Source organism: Ambystoma mexicanum, chromosome 9 (assembly GCF_040938575.1).
Source record: "Ambystoma mexicanum isolate Mex_15411 chromosome 9, UKY_AmexF1_1, whole genome shotgun sequence".
In the NCBI taxonomy this organism is placed as follows: domain Eukaryota; kingdom Metazoa; phylum Chordata; class Amphibia; order Caudata; family Ambystomatidae; genus Ambystoma; species Ambystoma mexicanum.
Window position 1 is genome coordinate 827,421,044 of NC_090931.1, and position 26,341 is coordinate 827,447,384.

A 26,341-nucleotide genomic window follows, 5' to 3' on the forward strand; every position below is an offset into this window, starting at 1 on the left:
GGAACACCACCACTGCGTAAGCCTGAGCGCATAGTATATTCTGGTAGGTATTGATTCAGGCAAATAGGTAGTCCCTAGGTCAAAGGGGAGTGCCAGTAAAAAGACAAATAGAACAAAATGGCAGACCCCCAGAGTCCCCAGGGATACCCAAACAAGATCAGCTGAATAGGCAGAGACTTAACACCTAGGTTAATGTCACCACAATAGCCCAGTGGGAGCTAAATGAGTCTCAAGGAGTAGATACAATATGTAGCACAAGGAAAAGAAAAAAAAAGAAGGTCCGAGCAGATCCAAGCGTAGTGCAAGAAGTATGGTTCAAAGGACCAAGTCCCGCAGTCACCACAACCTCGAAACCTCCATACACTGTGGCTATATAAGATGGATCTGCCAGATAACTTAGTACAGTTATCGACAGGTACTGTTGAACGGTGTTGGAGACCAGTAATGAATGTCAAGCCGGATCAGCTGCTTTACTGCAATCACCGCACTCAAACAAAGTACAGGAGAATACCGCCCCAAGAGCTGCACATTTGCTAAGCACTTAAAGTTCAAGAAAGATATTTCCGCCCAGGGTTAGGACCAGCCCACTGGTAAAATAGGAACATATGGTAGCAATGCAGCTTACCCCTTCAGAGAGGGTTGTCGCAAGCAGTCTGGAGGTCACTGGTATCAAATGCACCCAATCAGCCCAGATGGATGTTGGTAGCCCGCCGTCAGCGACCAGCGCACAGCAAACATCCAAACAGTAGAAAATGCACGCCCTTGACTAGTGCAGGCTTCACGCCGCAAGGGTGTCTGTAATGCAATTAAATACACTTCGGTTCCACTTCCTGGAAGGGCGGATCTACACTGGTCGTAGCTTTTAAGGTAACAGTGCCTTAATCCCCTGCAGCACTTGGAGCTTGTAGTTCAAAGCTTGTAGTTCAAAAGCTGCAATTAGTAATGGTAATCCAAAGCACACAGACACACTCTATTAGTGCTACGTGCTTGCAGGGAACACACTGCTGGCTCTTAGCAGGAGGCACAACAGGTAAGCACAGCACAGCCAAACAGTAGAAAATGCACGCCCTTGACTAGCGCGGGCTTCACCTTAATATAAGTTGCAACCATCAAATCCCTGTTTCAAAGCTGTATCCATCAAATAACAAGGTCTTTACAAATATGATCGGGCAAAACTGTGCAGAAAAATAATTCCAGTGTCTCAATGGTGGCATATTCTAGAGTTTTTGATTTGATTGAACTATTGAACAGACTGTGATGCTTGGCTGTGGGAAGGGATTTGAATGTGACATGGAAATATGTCAAGTCAATGTTTGTTTTGATCCGACTCATTAACTATCACCTGCAGGTTAGATACTTTGTATTTGTTAATCTGGGTGCCTAAAGTTCAGCTTCTGGTATTTCCTCATTACTCCTACGTCCCGTCCCCTTTCCTCCATACTTATGGGACATTGCTCCGTCCTGTGGGACGGGACCAGAGCACTTTGTAAAAGCATCAAAAAATGTTGCATTTTTGTTCTTCCTCTCTTTCTATGCGGGGTACGGCACGTGGCCGTAAACCCGCCCATCTCAGCTCCGCCCCACGCTTCGCCCATCAGTCCTTTTCTCTGCTCGTTCGGGACTGGACGCACTTGCATCTGCAGAAGAATTTCTTCCTTTTTTTCTCCTCTCTGGCTCTCGCTAGCGATCGCGTAGTACTCTGTCTATGTCGTTTAAACTAGACTTTCCAAATTGTAACTCGTGTCAGCGGCGCTTCGCGAGGGCGGACCCCCATCCTCTTTGTTTAGAGTGCTTGGGCCCAGATCACTGTTCAGACTTCTGTTTCTATTGTGATTCCCTTTCGGTCCCGGCCCTTCAACGTCAGTTAGAACGCTGGGAGGAGGTGTTTCAGTGCACTCCTCCTACGTATTTTCAATCCTTCATCGACGAAAAGAAGAAACGCCCGGTGAGTAATTTACTTTTCAGAGCACCCCGGCCAGGGGACTCCTTTACAGGGTCTTCCCGGGCCAGGAGGAGCGTCGACCCTCTGTCACCAGGGCTTGCCCTGAGGTGCCTTCTGGGCCTAAAAAGTGTACCAGAGTTTTCTCTGAGGGTCTCCGTAAGGGGCCTGTGGACACCAGAGTACAATCCGAGGCCCCTCCTGGGGGGCTGCGTGTAGACCTAGTTCTGAGTCGTGGGGTACCGGAGCTTGCTCCGAGGCCTCCTTATCGGCTTCCCCCAAAAGTACCGGCGGGGCTTGGTAAGACCGAACGTATGTTCGAAGCCCGCTGTGGAAAGGCTGTTACCGGACTTTGGTCTGTGGTCCCTCGTACAGAGGCTAAGGAAACCAACCGTTCTGAGAGGCCTGAGAAGGCCTTATTGGTGAAGGGTGTTTCTCACCGTTCCCGCTCTTGTGGTGACGCCAGAACTGTTGAGGGGTCAAGGAGTGAGAATTAAACTGAAGTTCCTCCTTTAGCGGCAGTGCTGAGGTCCTTCCTGTGAATGCTAGTTTGGCTATTGTTATGTCGCAGAAACATTCCAGGCCGCATAGTACTGGCTCGGCCGAGGTTCCTTGTGCAAAGGCTAAAATGAAGACCCCTGATCCACCGGTGGGGACCCCTGCCTCACTTCCACACGTGCCGCAGTTCCCCTCAGTTGACGGCAAAATGGTGGCGTTCCCGCCACGATCACGGCAGCCATTTTGGGCGCTTCCCCTACAACTACGCCATCGGCCTCAGGTGTAGGATTTGGTTCTGTGGGTGAACATAAGGTTCCTTGTGCGCATCCCTTTCGTCCAGTTTACGATTGGAACGCCCGGATGCCTCTTCCGCACATCTCGCTGCCTTTGGGTTCGGCACCCTTGATTTATGTGGACACCTCTGGGGATGGGCCTGTTTGGCAACCCTCCCTTCTGCGTCCCTGGAATTATCCTCCGCATGAGAGGCCACCTCCGGCAGCTCCAACGCCTTCTCCGGAGGAAGCCTTTTTCGGCAGGTTTCAGATGCTCATGCATACCGACCCCATGAGGGAGTATTTCAAGGGTCTTTTTAGGGAGATATGCCCACCTGCGCCTCCGGCTCCACCCGCGCCTCTGGTGGTTCCGCGGGCACCACCTTTGCCGGCGGTGCCATCTCCTACCCTTCCGCCCTTGCCTCTGTTTTCCCCGGTGGACAAGGTGGTGCCCGACGTAGTTCAGAAAGACCCTGACCTGTCGGATGATGCGCAGGGCAATCAGGACAGCGAAGACCAGCCCTGCTCTATTCGAGCTTTCCACGACCGGGTGCTGGAGGCACCCGTTCTGCAGGAGGGTGTGCTTTCGGGGGCGTTCACCTTATCTCCTTCGGAGCGTACCGGGCTGTTTTTGCAGAAGGAAGTTTTGGCCAGGGTCCTTAGAGTCTGTGAGAAGCCACACTCTGGACTTTTTGTCAATAAGAAAATTGACACGCGATACAGGCTGCATTCTTCGGAAGAGGTGGCCCTAGCATCTTGTCCGCCCCCCTCCTCCACTGTGGTGGCTGCGGCCACTTTACAGTCCAGGCCTCCAGCATCTTCTTCTACAACGGCTACTCGGGTCCTGGGGAAAGAGGACAAGAAGATTTTTGCTAACTCGGCCCTGTAGCTCCGGCAGGCCAATGCAGAACTGGTGATAGCGGGGGCGAATAAGAAAATGTGGAAAGGTCTGTCGGAGTTTGAGGAATTCATTCCGGTCGAGAAGCTGGTAGACTTTAAGGCGGGATTGTCCGATGCCAGGGTCTTGGCCCAGGATCTGCTGGAGGCCGCGGCTCATCACGTCGACACTTCGGCTTGGGGCCTTATGCTGGGAGTTGATACCTCTCGACAGGCGTGGTTGCATGCCACCAAGTTCTCAAAGGAAGTGCAGGACAAGGATTGGACCTGCCATTTGACATACGGAGCTTTTCCATTCCACAACGGATGTGGAGCTGACCAAAACGAAGGACGGCACCCAGACAGCTATGTCCTTGTCCGTCCTGGTTAAAACTCCTTTTACAACCCAGAGACCGTTGTCGCAAAGCCGACCCTCCTCTGGTTTCAGAGGGTTTCTAGATTGGAAATCCCACAGAGTGGAAACCCCTTCGGGTAATTCCTGCCGGAGGCAGCAACGGACTCGGTTTTTCTCCCGCTCCTCAGCCTCCTCCTCAGGTTCCAGTGGTAACACCACTGAAAAGCCTGCCAAATGAGGGTTCTCCACGATCGCACGAGACCCCGGTGGGAGGACGCATTGCGTCTGATTGGGAGGCGTGGCAGACCATCACCGAGGACCTGTGGGTCTTGTCAGTCGCTTGGGCGGGCTTCCCCTTACCCTCTACCCCACCCTTCAACCCTCCTTTTCAGCAGTCGGGGTCGTCCTCCTTAAAAGCCGAGGTTCAGAAACTGCTGGACCTCAGAGCTGTGGAACCCATTCCCCTTGGGGAGCGAGGGGAGGGCTTCTACTCCCGACTCTTTACGGTGCCCAAACCCAACCAGGCTGGCCTGCACACCATCCTAGACCTTTCCCAGTTCAATCTTTTCCTACCCCAAGAGAAATTCAAGATGATCACGCCCGGCCAGATACGGTCCTCTTTGCAGATGGGCGATTGGCTCAGCGTGGTGGACCTTCAGGATGTGTACATGCATATTCTGATCTGGAATCCACACAGGAGATATCTGTTTCTCTGTGGGAGAGGAGCACTTCCAGTTTTGAGTGCTTCCTTTTGGCCTCAGCTCGGCGCTGCGTGTCTTCAAGAAGATGTCTGTGATTGCGGCCTACCTTCGTCTGCAGGGTATCCATGTGTATCCTTACTTGGACCACTGGCTCTGACGCAGCCCTTGCACGTTGAAAACTGTGTGCAAGCTTCAGTCTCTCCTTCAGCTCCTGTTCCATCTTGGGCTGTCGGTGAACTGGCAGAAATCTTCCATGGCGGTCTCTCAGGACTTGATTTTCCTGGGTTTTTTCTGGAACACGATCGACTGCAGAGTGTACCTGACCGGAGACAGAATGGCGGATCTGTTGGCCACGTGTCAGATTTTTGCGCAGTCGGAGAGCATGTCAGCCTGGTGGTTCCAGAGGCTTCTGGGCCTCATGGCCTCGTGCATATTGGCTCTTCCTCTTACCCGTCTCAAGATGAGGTGGACTCAACATGCTCTGCGGAGTTCTTGCCGTCAGGCTGTGGATCTGGACTCCCAAGTTGATAATAATTCCGGCTTCCTTGAGAGCGGACCTGGAGTGGTGGTCGTCTCTCAGCAACCTGTCGGTGGGTGTGGGTTTTCAGGACCCAGCCCCTATGGTAGCGGTCACGACGGACTCCTCCTCGGATCTTTGGTCGCCTCAGGGCAAGTTCCTCCACATAAATCATCTGGAGCTTCTGCCGATCTTCCTAGCGCTCAAGGCGTTCAGACCGATCATTGCCAACAAAGTGGTCCGTATCCGCACGGACAATGCAGTGTCGATGTTCTACATCAACAAGCAAGGGGGCACCAAGTTTCCCCCTCTCATGGACCTGTCCATCCAGATTTGGGAGTGGGCGGTTCGTCATGGTGTCTGGCTCGTTGCAGTACACATTCCGGGCCAGCTTAATGTCACGGCAGATGCCCTCAGTCGGCGGACGATGGTCAGCTACGAGTGGGAATTGAAGGCAGAGATCCTCTCATGGATTTTCCTGCGTTGGGGCACTCTGGAAGAGGACCTCTTCGCGACAGCGGCAAACAAGAAACTTCCTCTGTATGCCTCCAGAAACGGGCTGGGAGCCTCCTCTCTGGGGGATGCTCTTGAGATTCCATGGCACAACATGAGGGCCTATGCTTTCCTGCCTCTGCCTCTGATTCATCGGACGATTTGCAAGCTGAAGAACACGGTGAACTGTTCTCTTCTGCTCATAGCCCCGTGGTGGCCTGCCAGGTTTTGGTTCTCAGAACTTCAACACCTATCGGTGTATCCACCGATAATGCTACCAGTGAGTCCCGACCTGCTTCACCAGTATCAACAGCTGTGGCATCCCTCCCCACAATCGTTAAGCTTGGTGGCATGGTGCCTGAGTTCAAGTCATTAGAACATCTCAACCTGTCTGCTGATTAACATGCGCATTATTAAGGCAGTCAGGAAACCCTCAACAGGGTCTCAGTATAGAAGCAAATGGCTTAGGTTCTGTCATTGGTGCTTAGACAAACAGCTGGACCCAAGGGCGGCTACGATTGACACTGTGCTGTCTTTCGTGTCTCACCTAGGAAAGTCGGGCATTCACGTTCTGTCTTGCAGAACTTATCTTTCGGCGGTATCTGCCTACCTATCCACGGACCAGTGCTCTTACTCTCTGTCAAATCCAGTGGTTAGGAGACATTTCGCGGTTTTGATGCGCCTTTATCCCCCGGTTCACAAACCGCACCCGGCGTGGGATCTGAATGTGGTCCTTACGGCGTTGTGCCCAAAACCTTTCCAACAAATGGCTACGGTGGACCTCAAGCACCTTTCGTGGAAGGTGTCCTTTTTGGTTGCCGTTACTTCAGCAAGGCGTGTGAATGAACTCCAAGCTTTATCGGTGGAGCATCCCTTCTTGGTTTTCCACAAGGATGAGGTGGTCCTACGGACAAATCCTTTTTCCTGCCGAAGGTGGTCTCTGATTTCCATCTGAACCAATCCATCTCCCTACCGGTCTTCTTTCCGTACCCTGTTTCAGAAGCGGAAAGGGTTCTGCATTATTTGGATATGAGAAGGGCTCTTAAGTTCTATCTAGACAGAACATCGGAATTTAGGAACTCTTCTCAACTGTTGGTGACCTTTGGTAATCCACAAAGTAAACATCCATCTCCAGATGGATTGCTGCCTGTATTATGGAGTCTGACGCTGTCTAAGGACTGCAGCCTCCTAAAGGTATTCATGCACACCTGGTGCGGGGCAAGGCAGCCGCAGTTGCCTTTCAAAAATATGTCCCCTGGGAGACCATCGCAAAAGCAGCTACTTGGGCTTTTTGTAAACATTATTGTCTAGACTTGAGCTCCCGATCTGATGCTCAGTTTGGCCAAGCTGTGCTGAAGACCTTTTACAATAGGTTTTTTTCCATCCACCCGTAGTTCCTGTAAGGAGTGCTTGGGAATCTCCCATAAGTATGGAGGAAAGGGGACGGGACGTAGGAGTATAACCAGGTTACTCACCGTAGTGACCGCCTTACTCCTAGTCTATGGTACCCTTTCCTCCATACGTCCCTCCCGCCGCCCCTCTAATAAGATTCCTCTATTATTGCTTAAAGGTCTGTGACCTGGCGATAGAAAAGGACTGATGGACGATGCGCGGGGCAGAGCTGAGATGGGCGGGGTTATGTGCCGTACCCCGTGTAGAAAGAGAGGAAGGACAAAATTGTTTGCACCTTCCTTTGATGCTTTTACAAAGTGCTCCAGTCCCATCCCACAGGACGGAGGAATGTCCCATAAGTATGGAGGAAAGGGGACTATGGACTAGGAGTAGGGTGGTCACTACAGTGAGTAACGTGGTTATTCTTTCATCCTCTCCATCGTAACTAGACTTTGGGATCGACACTCATTCAGAGCTATAACTTGATAATCCCACTGCTGGTATTACAAAGTTAAATATAATTATATGTTGCTGTTTTGGTGCAGGATTGGACTTTTTTGTCCTCGGACATCTTTGGATCAACACAGATAGACCCGAAAGCTTTAGTACAGACGTTGGAGCCAGTCCCTAAACCTGTCGTTGCCCCTAAAAAAGGTAAGAACCTTTGTGGATGGATGTTTGTTGTACCATGCAAATTCGAAGTGTTGATTTTTCTTTAGTTCATTCATTTTGATTTTGTGTGATGTGTCTCACTCGAGGAGGGAGGGATGGGGCTGGGGTAATTCTTCACAGTAAAACCCTTCCTAAGAGTAGGGAAGATTTTCAACATAGTTCTCATTGGTTCTTTCATGGTAAGAATGCCTCACAATTAACACTCAGTGGCTGCAGCTCAACCAATCGGACGGCTGAGATCACTTGTCTTGTATGGTTCTGTGGCCTTCCTGAACAGCTCTCATTTTACAAAATATCAGCAATAAGCTTTCATTTTTAGAAGTATTAATGTGAATGTTTGAGATATGAAATAGTCATGCATAGCTGAGGCCTTGATGGGCCGGCTTAATATATAGCAATGCACTTTTGTATTACAGAAAAATCATTACGATTAAGGTTTCGTCTTCAGAAGTAATTTTACAGTTCAGAAAGTACAAAGTAACTCTGCTTAAAAAGCAGCACGGAATAACCCTATGTTTTTACATTGCATTTAACAATTAAGCGTATAGTTATAAAAGCATGTCTTTGAGATAAAGCAAATCAAAGCTGCAGGACAGTATGACACATCTGCTCCAAGGAATTATTTTCCATTTTCGGGTAGAGAAGATGACGCACTTTAACCGGCTCAACTGGACAACATGTAATACTTTAATTGAAATACTTCTCAAAAGGTCAACACATTGTTTTGTTTTCAGCCTAAATAGCTGACTGATCAATGGGAGGACATAAAGATTAAACACTATGGCACTGCAAGACCAGGATTGCCTTTTAGACGACATGATTTTATATGAGCCTGATTCTGCCCTATATATATAGTGGACTCTAAAAGGAGAGTGGACACAGAGCTTCCTGAGCTCCTTGCAAACATACTCCAGGGCAGAACTGAAAGGACTTAATGGCTGGGCCGAGATAATGGCAGAAGCTATTCACATTTATTTTTCCTGAGAAGAGTAAATCTGCATTCTGTTTCTAAATTATTGGAGTTTTTCCAAGTTCATTTTTTATTCACGCCCGTACATTTTGGGGCATGCGTTATCCTTTTTTCTTCCCCAGTCTTTCTGACAATGTGGTCATGATGTAATTTTGTGAGGTTAGCTCTAAACGGTCAACTGATGTTTGGAAAAGGATAGAGCTGTGGCATAGTAAAAGTGCAAGATTTAGCTCATTTTCTTTTTTTTAATTGTTTTTTCAAGGTTAAATCACACAGTTCACCTCCCAACCCATCCCCGCCGACCCTCACCTGAATGCCACAAAAATCAAATTTAGCAATAACCGAAAAAGAAAGCAATGAGGAAATAAAGAAATCCTACAACAATGGCTTTTGTTCAGCATAACAAACAATTCCCAGCAGGCGCAGTCTTTGAGGGCAATACTGTGGCAATAAGACCCGAGGCGGCGGGCCAATACCGCCCCAGGTAATGCCCCCGGGCCGTAGAAAGCTAATAAAACGGACCGCCAAACTTCGTCAAAAAGCAGCATCCCGGACTATGCAACAAATAAAACTGCCATCTGGGGAGATGGCTTCTGAAACAACTGGTATTTTAACACATTTCAGGTATTTTATTCCAATTTATACAAATCTGATATGTCAGATACATCCAGGCAAATCAACTATTTAAAATTAATAGAACCCACTTTCCAATGCACGTGTTGAACTGCTGTTGGCCACTGTCCCTCCTATTATACTTGTATTAACTTCAGTGCTACGTGAGAGCGTCTTCGGGAATGCTTTCCCCACCACCTGCTCCGTTCCACTTGAAAGGGCGGAGTGTAAGGTGTATTCTATGCTGCCGGCGGGGGGAAGGGCTTAATGCAAGTGCTCCTGTTGCTGTTTTGTAAGGCTTATGGGCGTACGTTTGTGTGCACCGCAAACTTGCAAACGTGAGTTACCGGGTCCCAGTTTCCATAAGCTTTAGTCTGCTGCAATGCCCTGGTGGTCGTAGTGGTCCGTACGTGCCTGTGTTGCGCCATGCGCCAGCCGCGTTATTCCACACCCCGCCGGCTTTTGTATCCGCTATCATGAAGCGCTGATCGCTGCTTCTCTGCCCCACTGTGTGCGAGTGGTGGCGTCTGCCGGGCTACAAATACGCACTCACTATGCACGGAGGGAGAGGGTCACTTCTCTATTTTATGGAAGGAAATGGACGGAGAACGATGCACGCATGTCATCGGGGTGCGGTGGCCATCTTGGAACCGATTTAGCTCATTTTCAAAACGTTTCTCTCCTAACACCCCATGACTTCTATCATCCCTATTGCAACAGAACTAATGCGAGTATATCTCCTTTTACAGTGCCCTATTTTAGATGATGGCTATGTATATATTGTTGATTGGCTATGGGCTTTAGATTCCTAGAATTGAACAGGAGAAAAGTAGGACCCAAGGACTAAACTCAAATACACTATTGACATTTATAAGGGATTGCTTATTATGTGACTGTTCTGTTTTAATGCTCATATTTCCACAAGAGGATACATATACAAAGATGGTAAACCGACTGGTGTGAGCCTTCTTAATGTGTCCCTAATTTGAGTATAAAATGGGCCCTATATGGCAAATGTTTTTTGTTTTGAGTATTAAATTGTGTAGGCAAGTTTGATGACATTTAATATTAAACATTTACGCAGGGGCAATATGAATTGGTCCCTAGAAATTCGGGTTACAGGCTCACAAAAGTATTGCTGTCCAAAAGTACAACTTTTGGGTGCTCAAGTGTAGAAGGCCTCCTGTCATGAAGCAGAGTACCTCGGGTGTAGCACTTTTTTCAGCCACCAACCTGCAACAGCCCCAGTACAGCATTGTGTCTGTCTCTGAGGTGGAGGTTACACTCTGGTAAGCATGGTGTAATGGAATGTCATGACACCTCATTGTCAAGCGGTCTGCGGTCTGCGGCAAGGGCGTGCTGCTCTTTCCTTCTTGCTGCTTCTTCTGTGCAGGCTTGTCTTTCCTCTGCTAGTGCAATCCCACATCCATCTTCATTGGGTGCCCTTCCACGTAGCACAATAAGACCAAAAAAGGGCTCTTTATTTGTAAGTTGTTTTCTTTTTTGGGCACATCTGTTTTAGGAGTGCCCAATGCTGCTCAGAATGGCACATAATGGCTCCGCGGGTGTTCCTCGGAATGTGTTGCCTCACTGTTATAGCCCTTGCCTTTACTCCTGACTACTAACTCCAGCTGCTAGGCTGCTACCGAGGGTACAGTCTGCCGCCGTTAATGTTATTGTCTAATTTTGACTTTGTAAACACATCTCAAGGACTGTGAACGTTCTAAACCGTGTTTACATCTTTAATTTAAAAAACCTTTTTAGCAAGCAAACGCCATGCACTGTAAAAAATAAGTGGTTCTACGGATAAAAAATTAATCGCAGTATCCCGTAATTCTGTGCTCAGAGAGTTCAGTTAACATTTTTCTGCAGCACCGTTTGGAGCCAAAAATAGCTAGGATTATAAAATAATTCCCTATTTCTCTCTTTCCTTACCCGTTATCTAACTGAGAATTCTGCAGGCCATATAAGGAATGCTGAACAGCATTTAGGCTGAGCAGATGGCCATCTCATTAAGACATGTGCATTCAAATCAATGATTGGTAGTAGCGGCTGCAAACAGAGGCAGTACCAGACTTGTATACCATAGCACACGTCCTCCTTTTCCATGATCCTATTTATGATGCAGGTGGAGTGCCCTTGGAGTGTACCTCCTGCTCTGCGTACAAATAGATAATCTGACTAATTTTCGCTTGTGTTTTCTCAGAGGATTTGCACCTGCGGTCAAAGCATATGTGACATACACAAAATCACACCTGGGTCAAGTCAAATTGGTGTGGTTGCTTGCGCACATCTTTTGGGTAAGCACAGTACTGGTGCACAAGATCCACACACACTAAATGTGACACTATCAGTTATTAAAGGTTGCACTTTCGTTTCCGTTGTCATTTAAACCCTGTTTATGCAACTGCATATATTGGTTTCATTGCACATCTTAGGCTAGGGGTTAAAGAGTGGTATTTATTAACCTAATTAATAAAGCATACACATGTCATGGAATCTACGGCTGTCACAACTGCATGGAATAGTAATTAACGTGTTTGGCGCTCAGGTATGAATATTGTATTTTCATTCGTAAATGAAATCTGTGAAAAACATTGGAGCATAAACCAAAAGCTAATAAGTGGTGTGAACACTTACGCAGTGGTACGTATTGAACTGTTATGCTGAAGACCACACCCTAAGCGAAAACCCGGCACATTTAAGCCGGTTTTATGATTTGATGTGTGTTTGCAATCTTTTTTGTCTTATTTCTAAGGCTGCTAGATATTAAAATCTATGCAATTAATTTATGAATAGGCACAAAACGACTTGGCTTGCGCCTACATTACACTTTTTGCCATGACTAACCCTGAAGTTGTGACCATGGTTGTACTAGGCAATGTGTTATTTATTTTATTTTTTTGTAACAAATTTTATTGGTTTTCATGATAAACAATAGAACAGACTCTTAAAGAGCCAGGCCATAACAAACATGCAAATGGGGGGTCATTGGATCCACACACTGTACACAGTACACACAGTATATTCTTGCAGCAACAACATCGCATTACCTTGGTTTATACATTGGACAGGTTGACAAAATAGGCAGATCATTGGGCGTCGTCCCATCTTTGCCAGATTTGCAATACATACATCTACATCTGCAACCCATTGTTCAACTTGTGGTAGTACATCAGATCCCCATAGTTTCGCAATCTTCCACTTAATCGGGGCTGTTGTGGTTGAAAAGAGTGCTTTCTCATACCTAGACATTTCACCCTCATCCTCCGTTTCCAAAAGCAACGATTTGGGCTCTCTAGGAACTGTCCGTCCCAGGACTCTCGTAAGTACATCACAGCACTGTTGCCAGTACTGTTGCACCTGTGGGCATTCCCACAATATGTGGAAAAAGGTCCCCTCCTCGTGGTGGCATCGTAAAGAGTTTGAATCCGCACTCTTACCCCAGCGATAGAGAGCCACTCTCGGATAGCACTCTCTGTGCAGTATCTTGAACTGAATGAGCCGGAGCCTAGACAAGATGGCCGTTTCTTGGGGGTACATCAGGGTCGTGACCCAGTCCTCCGGCAGGATCTCACCCACGTTTCTCTCCCATTTAGCCCTCAATCCCAGAAGTTCAGGTGTAGCAAAGGAGGTCCCAGCATTCTAAGTGGTAGAGGTAACCTTATTATTGATACGTTCTAAGACTATATTTCTCTCAATGGGGGTACACTCTGCCATGTTGGATAGCGCTGGAAGATGTTTATGCAATGCATGTTTTAACTGTGTGTGGTGGTACCTTTCAGTTTCAGCAAGGTTGAACTTCTCTACTAAATTCTCGAATGGTAGTAATTTGCCCTCCTCAACCACATCACCCACTTTTGTTATTCCTTTAGACACCCAGCTCTGCCATTTAGGTAGTTTGCCTACCTTGGGTAGGGTCCGGTTTTCCCAGAGTGGTTGCACTGTAGTAATTTTCTTATCCCAACCAAAAAACTTATGGACTTCAGCACAGATTAGTGTCGATTGGACTACCATGCGTCGAGGTGTTGCGTCCCTGTGTAATATATCATTCACTACCGTCATCTGGCTTGCCCAGTAATAGGTTTGCAGGCGTGGCAGCCCAATACGACCCTCCCAAATAGATCTTTGCAGTGTACAGAGCGCTATTCTCGGATGTCCACCTCCCCACAGGAGTTTCCGAAGTATACAATCAATTCTGTGGAATATGTCCGTCGGGATATGTAGTGGGGCATTCTGTAAGACATATAAAACTGGGGAAGTGCCATCATTTTGAACAGCGCTGCTCTCCTCAAGAGGGTCAGAGGCAAGGAGGATCAGTGACGGGCATCCTCTTAGAAACCTACAACCAGTTGTTGAAAGATTCAATCTATATATTCATTCAGATTGGCAATGATGTCTTTGAGGGGCTGAAGTCCAACTTACGAAGAACTCTTGCATCCATACTGTGTAAAGCATGGGATCCGACCTCTGTTGCATTTTTCTTGAATGCATTTCATATCATTGGACATCTTGCTCCCTCCATTCGCGCAGATTGTTTTACCACACGCTTCTTCACACACATCCTAGAATCTGTGATCAGACTTTTTCCCCCTTGGCAGACACAGACCAAAATATGAGAAAAAGGGACACAACCATGCAGATATGGAAGAGGTCCGGCTGTTGCCAAGGGCATAGGAATAGAGGCCATGTAGGTCTTTTCTGTTCTCACAAACCATGCCTGCGTTCGGTGTTGCTTCATAGATCACCCTCATTTTCTGTTTTCCACTGACCCATTGTTGGGTGAATTGCTGCAGCCATAGTTTTTTATGTTGCTGCATCGACTGATTTCTTGTTCTTTTCAGTTGTGTACCCTCTACTGTTACCATGCAGGCAGTTCATGCCACACAGACCTTACCTGAAGTACTGTTGTTCATGCTAGTGCCAAATACTGTATCTGATCCTCGCCAGGTCTAGCTTCAACTGCCCAGGTTATATGCCCCACAAAAGGTAATCTCTTTCCACACCCCTTCTTCGCACTATATGTATGTCTGAAGCCATAGTGGCACCATCAGAAATGGCCTGCCTTCAATAGCCATTGCAAAGCCTCCTCTGAGGAACTCACTGATGGCTTCAAGGTACCAAAATGAAAGCTCTGGCTTTGGCTACCCCAATAGTGAAAATAGCAGATACCATGTCATTGCTTTAAAGCGTCTTTGGGAAGTCTGACCAAAATGTATTCAGACGAGCTCCTCTGAATGAGCAAGTCTCCAAAATGATGCTCTTCCTGGTTCTACGTTCATTTTGTGTCAACTTTGTTATGAACCATCCATCAAATACCCATTTTACTACTGTGCTTTTCTTTATCCAATTCCTGTGAGAAGGTGGAGTTGAAAGTGGGCCTAATTGTTCAGTCCTCTTTTCAAACGGATTCATACTTTTTTTGTCTAAACAGGTTATGGTCTATTTTATTTTGTCATGTTTATTCACCACGTGGTTTAGTGTGATAAAAGCTAGATTTATTTGAAATGGAACTACATTAGCTCTTGAAATACAGATGTTTGTGCCTTTGGGATGTTGGGCAGTGTTTCAGGATGTTGACAAGTGTTTTGAGCGTAAACAATGATGTGTTCATTACATGTATTCCAATGTTGTAGTCTATGATTCTCTCAGGAGTGTCCTGACATTTCCTTGTGATTTCTGAAATATATATATATATATATAATACACAGGATGTGTGACCGCATTCTCAAATAGCAGCTTGGACGGAAAGGGGACCTCTTTAGTTAGAATGGTTGAGCGGTATATATATTTGTTCCAGATGCTGGGTGTGGTGGCCCGTTGAGGAAAGGACAATGTAACTGAGACGCACGATTTGGGCAAGAATGAAAGAATATGGAGGTTGCTGTGACGCTTTCAGTGAGTCCTTTATTCAGGTAAAAGCTCATGCGCAACTTTTGACTGAAGGGGTCTTTGACATAGGTATTACCCAATCCCCCCTCTCTTTTTGGTGGGGGGCTGTCCCTGCACTATGCTTTTTATCAGACCATGGATGGCATAGGCCTACCTATTCTGGAGCGCCACCCAAGAGAGTGATGGTCTGTGAAGGAGACATATGACCAATTATTCTAGTGAAGACTAATTGAAATAGAACCAGAGTTATGAGCCCAATAGCCTTCAAGCTTAGTGAGACGGAGAGAACCTGACAAAATCGAAGGGAAAGGGAAGAAAAATGTAGGAAGGGAGGAAGTAGAGAGGAAGAACCTACCCCCTGCTCCGAGACCCCGGGAATGTTTTATTTTGTTTTGTTAGAAGAAGACGGGAGAAGGACATTGAACAACTCTCATACACAGATTACTAGTGATTGAAGTGGAAACTATGTTTGATAATATTTTGTCTGATCTTGTTGACAGTCTGAGCCCTGCGAGTCATAGTGGGTATACAAGAGATGTGTGCTTTCTAGATCTGTCCTTGCCCATCCTTATGGGACAGCTGGAGGCTGTAGTGCCTAGTAAGAACTCACAAAGCACTTCAAGTAGCAACTCTACCAGTTTGAGATTTGGGAGAATGGAAAACAAGGTCGAAATGTGGGTACTCGTGGGAGGGGTTGTCCCCCCAACTGTCTCCAATTGAATCGCAAGGTGGTTCATAGATGCAAGGAACCCAGAATGTCACAACTGTGGAATAAAACATTGTATGTTGTTGTAAAACTAAATATGTGCTTTAAGGCAGGCCTCAAAATGTACATTTGCCATTGCAAATGATAATTTACTTTTGGGGACTAATACATGGGTGTTTTGTCCATGTGGAGAAATGAGAAAGCAAATGACTTTTTATGCCGTGCTAGTAGATTGCAGCTGGTCTACTGACAAACTGCACATACTGTCTAACCAGAAAGGAAGGGCTGAACTCTAGGTTTTCGCACTTAACCAAACTGTGTGATCCTGTGCAAATCACTTTACCTCAATGCCTTATTTCCGTTTTCTGCGTAAATTGTGATCGTCTGAAATATGCACCATTATTAAATTTAAAAAAAAGTAAACTCATTCATGTATAGGTTAGTAGACTACATTTTGTGCTCCCTATGTAGTATCGACGAATTATGGAGTGCACAGTACAGGTTGTTTTTAAAAAAAAATTCTGAGGTCACTCGTGACAACGTTAGCACGGAGAACCTGGTTCTTCCACAAAAATGTTCTGAATGTGTATGTACAAGACCTTCAAACTCTTAATTGGCTGCAAGATTGGGGCCACTGATATTTTGAAGTTCAACACAATACTGAATAATTATTTGGCTATGCTTGCTTGCATTGTAGGCTATGCCCCTCACGTCATTGTTTAGGCCAGCCCCTCACATTGCATGCTAGAGCCTTTAACCCTATGGTCTTAGCAAGGTGGCTCTCTGTTTTTCTAAAGTGTTTCTTTTATTCTGGCACACAAGCCTTTCACATACGTTTCTAATCAGATGTCATTCTTGGTAAATGTATACTTTGCATGATTCAGGATAGCTTGAGTACACAAAGATGCCTGGCATCCATTTCATGTGTGCACACTCTAGTTGCTGGGTTTCCCGACTTGGTGCAGTGGCAGTGACTTAAAATGTTTAATATATTTGCACACTTCAGGGTAAAAGGTACACACCATTGTGTCTCAAACATAGATTGTTTCTGAAGAATATTTTGTTTGCACCTTGGCAACCCCTTAAATTCTAAGGGTGTGTATGTTCGTCCTGAATTCCCATAAGGAATCATTGTAGGCTCTGTCCACTCCCGCAGTTAATGAACACCATGATGCAAAGGCAAAAGATTTGTGGTGGTCACCACACCAGAATTTCCTCAAATGAACATTTGGTTATTTCAACTTGGATGATCCCTGGAAGAAAGGATATGAGATCACTGCTGTGGCAGAGTCATCGCTTCTTAGGAATTATGTCCCCCTTTAGATTGAGGTGTGTGCCGGTGCTCTGCTGGAGTCAGATGGAGGTTTGTGGTCAAGCTGTACATGGGTCAGAAGGAACAGATGTCTGTAGCTTTCACCATTACTGTTCCCACCCTCCGACGAGAGAGAGAGAGAAACGCACACACACACCTTTCTGACGTCACCTTGACTTGAACACTGACCTTCTTTCTCTTGCTTTACCTGCAATTTTCTTCCTCAAAATTGTACCCTCCTTCCTAAACAATCTACAGTCCTCTATCTTGCAAATATATGCACTGCCTTTTGTGAAGTTTGTAGCAATTCTTTTCTTGTGTGTTTCATTTAGAAAATGAAATGAGACACTAAAGCATATCGTTCCGGTTTCCACTACTGTAAGGAGAAAAAGGAGACTGACACAAAGGTGGCATGATGGTTGGCAAAGACTTTTATTCTTCTTAAAAATAAAGAGAAAGGCCTAACTGTGCCTATTTCTACGAGGGGTTTCCCTGCCTCAACTAAAGACTAAAAAGGATCTGTCCGAATGTCAGTTTAACTTAAATGTCCGCCGGCCTATGTCAAAATCCCTAGTTCTGTTTCTTACACTTACGCCTATAAGGCTAAAGTGTTTGTTGCCCAGGAGAATGGCTCCCTTCTCCTGGGTTTTGTGATTACAGTTCACTTCAGGAACTACAATAGTTCTCTTCTCACCAGGGGGAATTACTCTCTTCGCCTGGTTGGTGTGTTCTCAACACAGAAAAGTTCAAACAATGTTCACCAGGGGGAATGACTCGCTTCCCCTGGTCGCAAGTGTCCTCAAACAAGCAAAAGAAAACAAGCCCAGCAATTCTTCTCCTCTTGGGTCATGTGATTTATTAGGGGGAAAGCATCCCTTACCCTGATTGAAAGTTTCCTTTAACACTTTATATCAGGACGATGCCCCCCCCCCCTCCTGATGCTTCTCTTTACACTAGACCCAGGGGGAATGACTCCCTTCCCCTGGATACTCCAGTGTTGTCTCTGTTCAATACTATAAACGTTCCAATTGTGCTTGGGTCCCATACCCAAGAACAAGTTGTTCTTGTTTGAGTCAGCAAACCTGGTTCACTAACCTGCCAGTATTGCCACGAGGAAGATGACTTGTGTCTCTGTTTTAGACTTGGGTCCTCGACCCGGGTTTCTTTGTCAGTGCTTCTATTCCTTCCATCGACATGAGGAAGATTTCCTTTGATGCACAAAGAGTCCCTTCTCTGGTGATCAGTGGTTATGACTCCACCACTGACATGAGGATGATTTCCTATGATGTACAAATAGTCATTTTAATTCTTGGGGTTCGTGGTCCTTCGCCCAATGTTCATGTCACAGGGATTACACCAGGGACCACAAAGAGACCCTCTCACCTCCCTTGTGTCCCTGCCGGCAGGCCTGTGCCTCCCGTTACCTTGTAGGGATTTGTGGCACATCTCTGGACCTTGCTGGGACTGGAAGCATTGTCTCGTTGGCTTTCCTGGTCTTTCCTGTTCTCTCGCATTCTTCCTGTGGGTCAGCATCTTCCTGCTGACTACGGTCTCAACACTTTCCAAAGACTTGCCAGTCCAACATCTCAGGGCGGTGTTACCATTCCTCTTGGCGGCCAGAGCTGTGCGCCGTCTTTCTCCTCTGGGATCAGATGGGGCTTTTCTCCCTTTTCCGCCAGCATCCTCCTGTTTCGGGATTCCAACTTCCTGCGTCTCTGCTCTATGTGGCTTACCAGCCGGTCCCTCTCTTTCAGTTGTCCTTCTTTGTTTTTTAAAGTGTTGAAATGTTCATTTCCTCTCGGGAGACTAGATGTTGCTCTCAGCTCTGGAGCGTGATTGTCATGTCTGTATGCCTCTTCTTCGTCACAGTACTTTCAGATCCCTATAGTTTTCCACATGACAACACATGTTTTCTCTCTACAAAGAGGTTCTTTAAGGAAGGAGAGGTTAGAGCGTGTGGGGGTGTGGCGACGTTACAAGGGCTGGACCCTAGATGGTCTTACTCATCCCTGTAGGGGGGAGTCCCTCCACATGAGATGCTTCCGCATTATACCACCCCCAGGGGGAATATCCGGTATCGGCCTTACCTCCCTGGCCTCATGGGAAGGGGCTCCTCCTCGGGGAGAAGTGACAACATCTAGGGATTCGTCGCACTACATAATGCAGTTCCTGCACGTAGCAAAAACAGAATCAGAAACGTTTCATTAAAATCCCTTATGTGTGAATATGTTTGTCCTATTTGCCTAGGAATGCATAATAGCCCTGCTAGCAGAGGCAGAAACAGCTTTCCTGGAGTCGGTACAGTGTGTTGAATTTCGAAATTTCCTGCACCCAGAGAGTTGCAGGTCGCAAAGGCTGCTTCGGCCTATATTTGTGAGTTGGGTGTTTTACCTGCTTTTCCTGTGTAAGGTTTAGTTTCTTGGGTGAGTAGCCGACCCCATGGCTACGGAGGGGCTGTTGGGAAGCTGTTGGACTGTTGTTGATTTTTTTGAGGTTTGATTCTTCAGAAAAGCTGTATGAGACAGGACTTTGGCTCGATAGGTTTCACACACTTCAACTCCTTTGTGGTTGCATACTATTGGAGGCTGGCTACTGCGCAGTAGAGAGGAATATGGTCACGCGTGAAATGCAGAGCGATATCAGCCTAGTTACTTGCTATAGTTGGTTAAAAACAACAAAAGCCGAACCAGAAGTTAGTATGGTTTCTAAAATGATCACTAATCTTGAGTGGCTCACTGACAAGGGCCCTTTAAGGGGAACGTTAATAATCACCCGCCTAGTTAAGGGCTTATATCCCTGCACTGCCTTACCTACGTAGATGACACCGCGATCTTGGCCAGAACCCCGATCGTATTACAACGCTCACTAACCATATTGTATCAATATGCCAACATCAATGGTTTGGTGATTAATACACATAAAACCAAGATTCTGATCTTTGGGAAGAACTCCCCAAAAAACAACCCTTTCACCTGGTGGGTGGGAGACTCCCGAATCGAACGAATTAGCGAGTATAAATACTTGGGTATCCAACTGTCCAACAACTGTACCTGCATGCACTTATCCAGCAGTATGTACCTAAAGCTTGCAAGAAGTGGATGTTCTTGAGGAAGATTTACAGGATTGGGGGGCTCCGTTTAGGCAAAGGTCAAAGCTTACAGGATCTCTATTGTACCTACCACTCTATATGCACTGGAGGGTTATCCCGAAGGCACTGTTAAATGTCTGACGTCCCTCAAGGTCAAAATACTACATTCACGTTTATGCTTACCCTGTGCGACACCAGTTGAGGCAATTGGATTGGAGATAGGTTTGCCATCAATAAAATCTTGCTGGAAAATTGTGGCGTGTGGACTTTGGGCTTACATTACATTCACGGATGAGGCAAGCAATCCATTGTTTAGGGCTGTCATGCTGCATCAGACGAGACGCTCTCGAAGCACTTGGTTTGCAGGGCTTGATCGCGTGGTTAGAAACCATCTTTCTGTAATTGGGGTGGTTAAACTCCCCAAAACTCTTAGCGAGTTTTACTTATCTTGTCATGTTAAAAAGACTATGGAATTTGATCAATTCCAGTCTTAAACAAATCTCTCAGGAAAATCCATGTACGAGAGATAGGCACAACAAGGTGGTTTTACAGATCAACCCTGCAGTTACCTAAGCAAATGCTGCTCCCCCATTATCACGATTCATTGTATATCCGACACTTGAGCTTTTTACCTCTATTCATTAATACTGGGGCTTGGACTGGGATTCCAAGGGAGGATCGCCTATGTAGAATGTGTGAAAGGGACGTTGCAACCGCCAGACACATTCTCACTAATTGTAGTCTTCTGGTTCTCCTATACAAGAAATGTTATGTGGCATTTCAGGACTACTTTTCGGATCAATTTTAGAGTGCCATCTACAGTGCCGAATCTCTGGTGATCACGGCGGCAACCTTCCAGATATGGAACTTGATTAAGAATAGACTGACCTGAACCAATGGACTGACTAAACCCCCTTTTCTTTTTAAACGTCCCCATGCTTAGTATTAACTGACACTGGATTTTATCAGTATAGACCTTTCAAACTCAAGTGATTTTATCAGCTGCGGTTTAACACACTATTTTAACTTTGATAATTCTTTTAACCATGAGTATGATGATGATTTATCAATGATTGTTAATTGAAATGGTATGGAAGTATGTTTGTATTTTAATGAAACTTGCGTTGCTGCGTTACAACGCATTTTTATGTACATGTAAAGGTTGTACAACCAAATGCACAATAATGATTAAGGGGAGCTGTACCCAAATTTTGATTTTCCTCTGCGACTCTTGAAAAATGCTCACCAGACTTGGTCACGCACAAGCGCTGCATTCATTGTGACCCTATACAAAAAGTAATAGTTACTTTTACTTATCTCCAGCTTTGGTACCTTTCATAGATTCACATGGTTTATATACACATACCCATCCTCAGGCGGGGACTCCTCAGTAAATATAAACCCAATAGCAGTCTTAAAACACTTTAAAAATATAAATTATACACTGCATTCAGGTTATTATTCCTTATGACTGACAAGGGGTTCTGGGAGGGTAGTCTCTTGAGGCCATCTTTGGATTCATATAGCTGTTCTATAGCATGAGCAATTGCAACCTCCTGAGGGGCAAATGCGGGTTGCATGTGAATCGATGAAATATTGTCAGAAAACTACAGTTGGAAGTAGGAAACGACTCCTCTAGTTTTGGATTGTTCATAGATTTGCATGCTTTCAATAGATTGTAAAGAAGTAATACAATGGCGAGATGGGAGGGGCTTACCACATAATTTACCTCGTTTAAAGAAGATACTGCCTGGTTCATTGAGAATTCCGCTTTTGTGTCGACATTGAGGCCGTAATGATTCCTGAAGTTTTGTGCTGTCCTCCGCATTTCCACCGTGCAGAAATCATGTAGCAGAACACCTGCATGTACTGCCACTGTTGCTGTTCCGCGTCATGTGAAGTGTGCATCTGGGGCTCCTTGGTGTTTCTGATTTCACCACAATTTGACAGTAGTTTGTACGTGCCACTTAGCGATACCTTGCATAGACCGACACAGCCGCATGTTGCAGTGTTCAAAAGCAACAAAAATCTGGTCCGGTGTGCAGAAATCTTCATTCCTGTTCAGTTAAAAAGTGAATAGTTATCTTTGGGTCTAGTGAACGCAAAACCAATTCAGCATATATGAACCGATTCCTTACAAAGGTTTCTGTTGACATTGCCTAATCGATGCTGAAGTCATGAGAAACGATGGTGGGTCACCAGCACATGCCTGTCTGTACAAGCTCTGTCCTTGTCTAGTAAGGCTCCTTAGCATAGAATGTCTGAATTCTGGTCACTCGATTCATCAAACTTAAGGCCGTAATAAATGCTATTTTCAAGGTACATACTTTGTTGTCTTTGGACACAGATTGTATTAGGGGTCCCTTGATATCTCGGGTTGTGATGGCTTGTGATGGACAGAGTTTTATGAACAGCTCGTTAATTAACAGTTTAATGGGGTTCACTTACTTTTAACGATCCCCTATTCACTAAATCGCCAGCATTCAGATTTTTCTTTGGGAAAACAACACTATATGAAAAAGTGCCAGACACTGTGATGTCCGAAGGGTAGGTAGGTTTTCAGTGCTAATTCAGGAAATGGGGGCATGGAATGTAGAGTTGGTCCATCTTTGCTCTTCATGGTGGCTATCATGATTGGGCTGGGCCACAGCCCACAGTGCACTGTGGCAAGTTGAGAAGAGTATGGCAGCCAGGGGGCTGGGTTAGGAAGCATGTGGGCGGAGGAGGATTGTGGGGCGGTCAAAAGGGGTGTGATGTGTGAAACCCCCCTCTTCACAAATCTGGCCTTCTATGATGAGGAGAAGAAGGTGTGGGGATCTGGGAAAAGGAGGTATGGATGGATCCTCCCTCCACCACACTGGAAGAAAAGGTCACAAGAAGAAGGTACATGTTTGTTGAGTCGGCAGTGGCAGGGCAAAAGAAACCAAATGGGACAAATCCATCCTTTCATGTAAAGTCATCCCTTCGGTCAACCGGAATCTCACAGATGGATTCTATCACTGGAATATCAGTCAAGAAAGATTGGCCATAACACACAGATTGGTGTAATGATGTGAGTGGGTAAATATTGTGAATCGTCTCTTTTCTTGTAATGGGAAATAACTGGATTATGTGCTGTAATAGATGTTTGTTGCATGCCAGGGTTGGACAGCTAAATAATGTAAGGTAAATTCTGGTATAACGCATTGGACAAAGTGTGGCCTTTTATTTTCTTTGCAATGAACACATTGGAATGATTATTGGTCGGTAGAATCTGTAAGAGGCCATAGATGTTGAAAAGCAGATTTAAAAGCCACACTGATGTGGGTGAGCATTTTAGACTTCGGAATTTAAGGGATAACTGTGCGTTCTGGTTATATAAGGCAAAGGGAACCTTTTTCGTAGAAGATTGCTTGCCCCCAAGAGAAGTACCTACTGTGAGAAACCTGATGGTGTTCTCTCACCTACTCCCCTGGGATCCTCTAGTCAGGTGGTGAGGGAAGGGCCATCACTTTTGAATCCTGACCCTGGGGGCGGATAAGCGAGGGAGGATCACCTGAGTGGAGGGTCACAGGGGATTGGGAGGAGACCATCCAAGGGCGAGACATGGTATCTCCCCCCTTTCCCATTCCACCTCAAAACCCCTTCCCTCTGCTTTTATGGGGTATTTTCAAACCCTAACCATCACCTCTTTCCCATTTCCAACAAATACTGGGACGAGCAAGAGGCAACCTGGAGTAGTGAAGATTTTCCATGGGAATAACATGGGGAATGTAAGGGAAACCAGCAGTAGAAGGAACTTAAGTTGTCCCATTGATAGTCAGGCAGAGTCGGGCATTCCTTAATTATCACATACACCTGACTCCACTTGACTGCTTTTCCAACTATAAAAGGTGTTCTGCACAGCTGAATGAGCGAGCTGGGGACGTTGTTTTGACAAGAGAAGCCACAGAGCAGAGAGCACCAGCATTGACGGCTCAGAGGAGAAAGGCGTGCCGAGATCCTGGCCCGGTGTTTCTGAGGTGATGCAGTGTGAGTAGGGAGCCGTGCAAGGCTGCTGTTGGCGGGTAAAACATTGCTCGTTCCCTTGGGACCTGTGCTTGCCCCAAGGGTGCCTGAGGGGCAGGTGGTGAGACCCTGACCTCAGGCCTGCACAACCAGGAGGGACTGCTTGTCACTGAGCTGTGGCCCAGGTGAGTGTCGTGAAGAGAGAGACAGACTCGGGGAGCATGCGACTGATTGAAGCAGAGGGGGAGAAGAAAATGCATGAAGCAGCACAGAGCAGGAAAAGCAGATAGAAAGGGAAATCAGTCAAGAAAGCAGACTAAAAGAAGAGTAACGAGATCGAGAGAAAGTGAGAGTCAGAAAGCAGAGCGTGCAGGGGACGCAAAGGAAAAGGACTATATTAAAGATGGCGCGAGAGGCCAGAGAAGTTTGAGAAGGGTGCACGTGACCTGGCAGAGTAGAAAAAAGGTGCCAGTGCGCACAGAGATGTAGAGCAAGTGCACGGGAAAGCAAAAAGGAAGGTGCCAGTAGGCACGAAGAGGTAAAAAAAGCGCAAGTGTGCAAGAGAAGGAAAGGAAGGTGCCAGTGAGCACGAAGAGGGGAGTGAAAGTGTGCAGGCAAAGGAAAGAAAGTTGCCAGTGGGCACAAGAAGGAAAGTCAAGAGAACAGAGGGGGACAAGAAGGGGCGCAGAAAGCCCCTGAAGTGAAAAGTCAAGAGCAGGAAAATGAAAGAGGGGGGGTTAAGGCTCGGTCGGAGTGGTCACGGTTAGGACAAAAAAATAACCTGGCGTTTTCTAAAGCGTCTGATGCTAATCCTTTGAGAGAACTGTATATGAAAATCAAGGTACATCCTGAAAAACTAAACTTGTGTTTTCTTTTAAGCTCAAGAGGGGCCTAAGCTTGGGGAAGAGAACCCTGAGAGGCCTATCAAAGTGGAATCTTGACTATTTTGTGTTACTGAAGGCACTGAAGCTTTGGGGGGGGGAAGGAACCTCGAGGCATTAAAGACATTGACATTGTTTGGACTATGGAGAAGGTCCTATGAACAGGCCCTTTTGATTGAACTCTTCCTTTTTGAAGCTGTCGAACCTACCACTGGTGAGAATGCCACCGGAAACAAATCCTGGTTTCCTAATTTTGTTGAACCACCACCTTTTGCTTTTGAAAGACTCCCTAACACGTTTATGTCAGAGTGAGGGCAAGCATAGGTTTAGACACAGACAGATTTTTATTTTGGACTTCTAGACTTCAGCGGCCCTTAGAAACATCAGTTAAGGGAACCATCCCTTTAGTGTTAGGGCCAGTTAGGGATTACACCAACCCAGGAATTTTTAGAAATAAAGGTTTTGACAATGTATCTTTCAGTCTGTGTCTCTCTTGATACCATGCATGTCTCGCACTACACTTGGGATAGTTGGAGCTGTAACCAGCATTCAACCTTCCATTGAAGAACTGAGGTTTATGTAGAGCGATATTGCGCAAAATGCCGTACTTTTCAGAGTGACCTTTATCCTATTTTGCACCACTCCATTTATATGAAATTTTGTATTCACCCTAAAGACATCCTTATTGTTTAAGCAATTATAGGCATTTTAGGGTAAGAGGGAAACATTATTCTTTTTAAAGCATCTACTATCATGTACTTATAATTTTGATTTTATGTGAACATGAGTTCTCTTATCTGATTGAACTGTTTGTCTGTATAATTGTTTGTGTTTACGTTTTTATTGTTTTTAACCAAATGCATAATAAAGAAAAAAATGTAAACGTTTTAAAAAATATATGTATGCGACTTTCACATTATATATGAAGCTAACCTAAGATAGATTAAATCTTTGCCAAAACTAATAACACGTTTAATATTTAAATTGGCAATACATCCCCTATATATCCCTTTCACTTTTCCCCCGCCAACACCCCCACTGCTTAATCTAGTTTCTCTAAAAAAAAAAAGGCTTCCCATTTATTAGTTATTTCTTCAGTTTGCGTTGGGGCTCTTTTTGATAAAAAAAAGATAATTACCTCTTTAAATATATGGTCATCTAAGACAAGTGTCCTGACTT

At 45.8% G+C, this 26,341-nt stretch overlaps 1 protein-coding gene across 2 annotated transcripts in view; it reads left to right on the forward strand.

Annotated features, from left to right (window-relative positions):
* Positions 1–26,341, forward strand: part of SLX9 (SLX9 ribosome biogenesis factor) — a 700,441-nt gene that overhangs the window by 155,159 nt on the left and 518,941 nt on the right. For both annotated transcript variants that reach the window (XM_069615852.1, XM_069615853.1), the window contains exon 2: positions 7,588–7,696. In XM_069615852.1, coding sequence (XP_069471953.1) covers positions 7,588–7,696 — 109 coding nt within the window. The remainder of the gene's footprint in view (positions 1–7,587; positions 7,697–26,341) is intronic.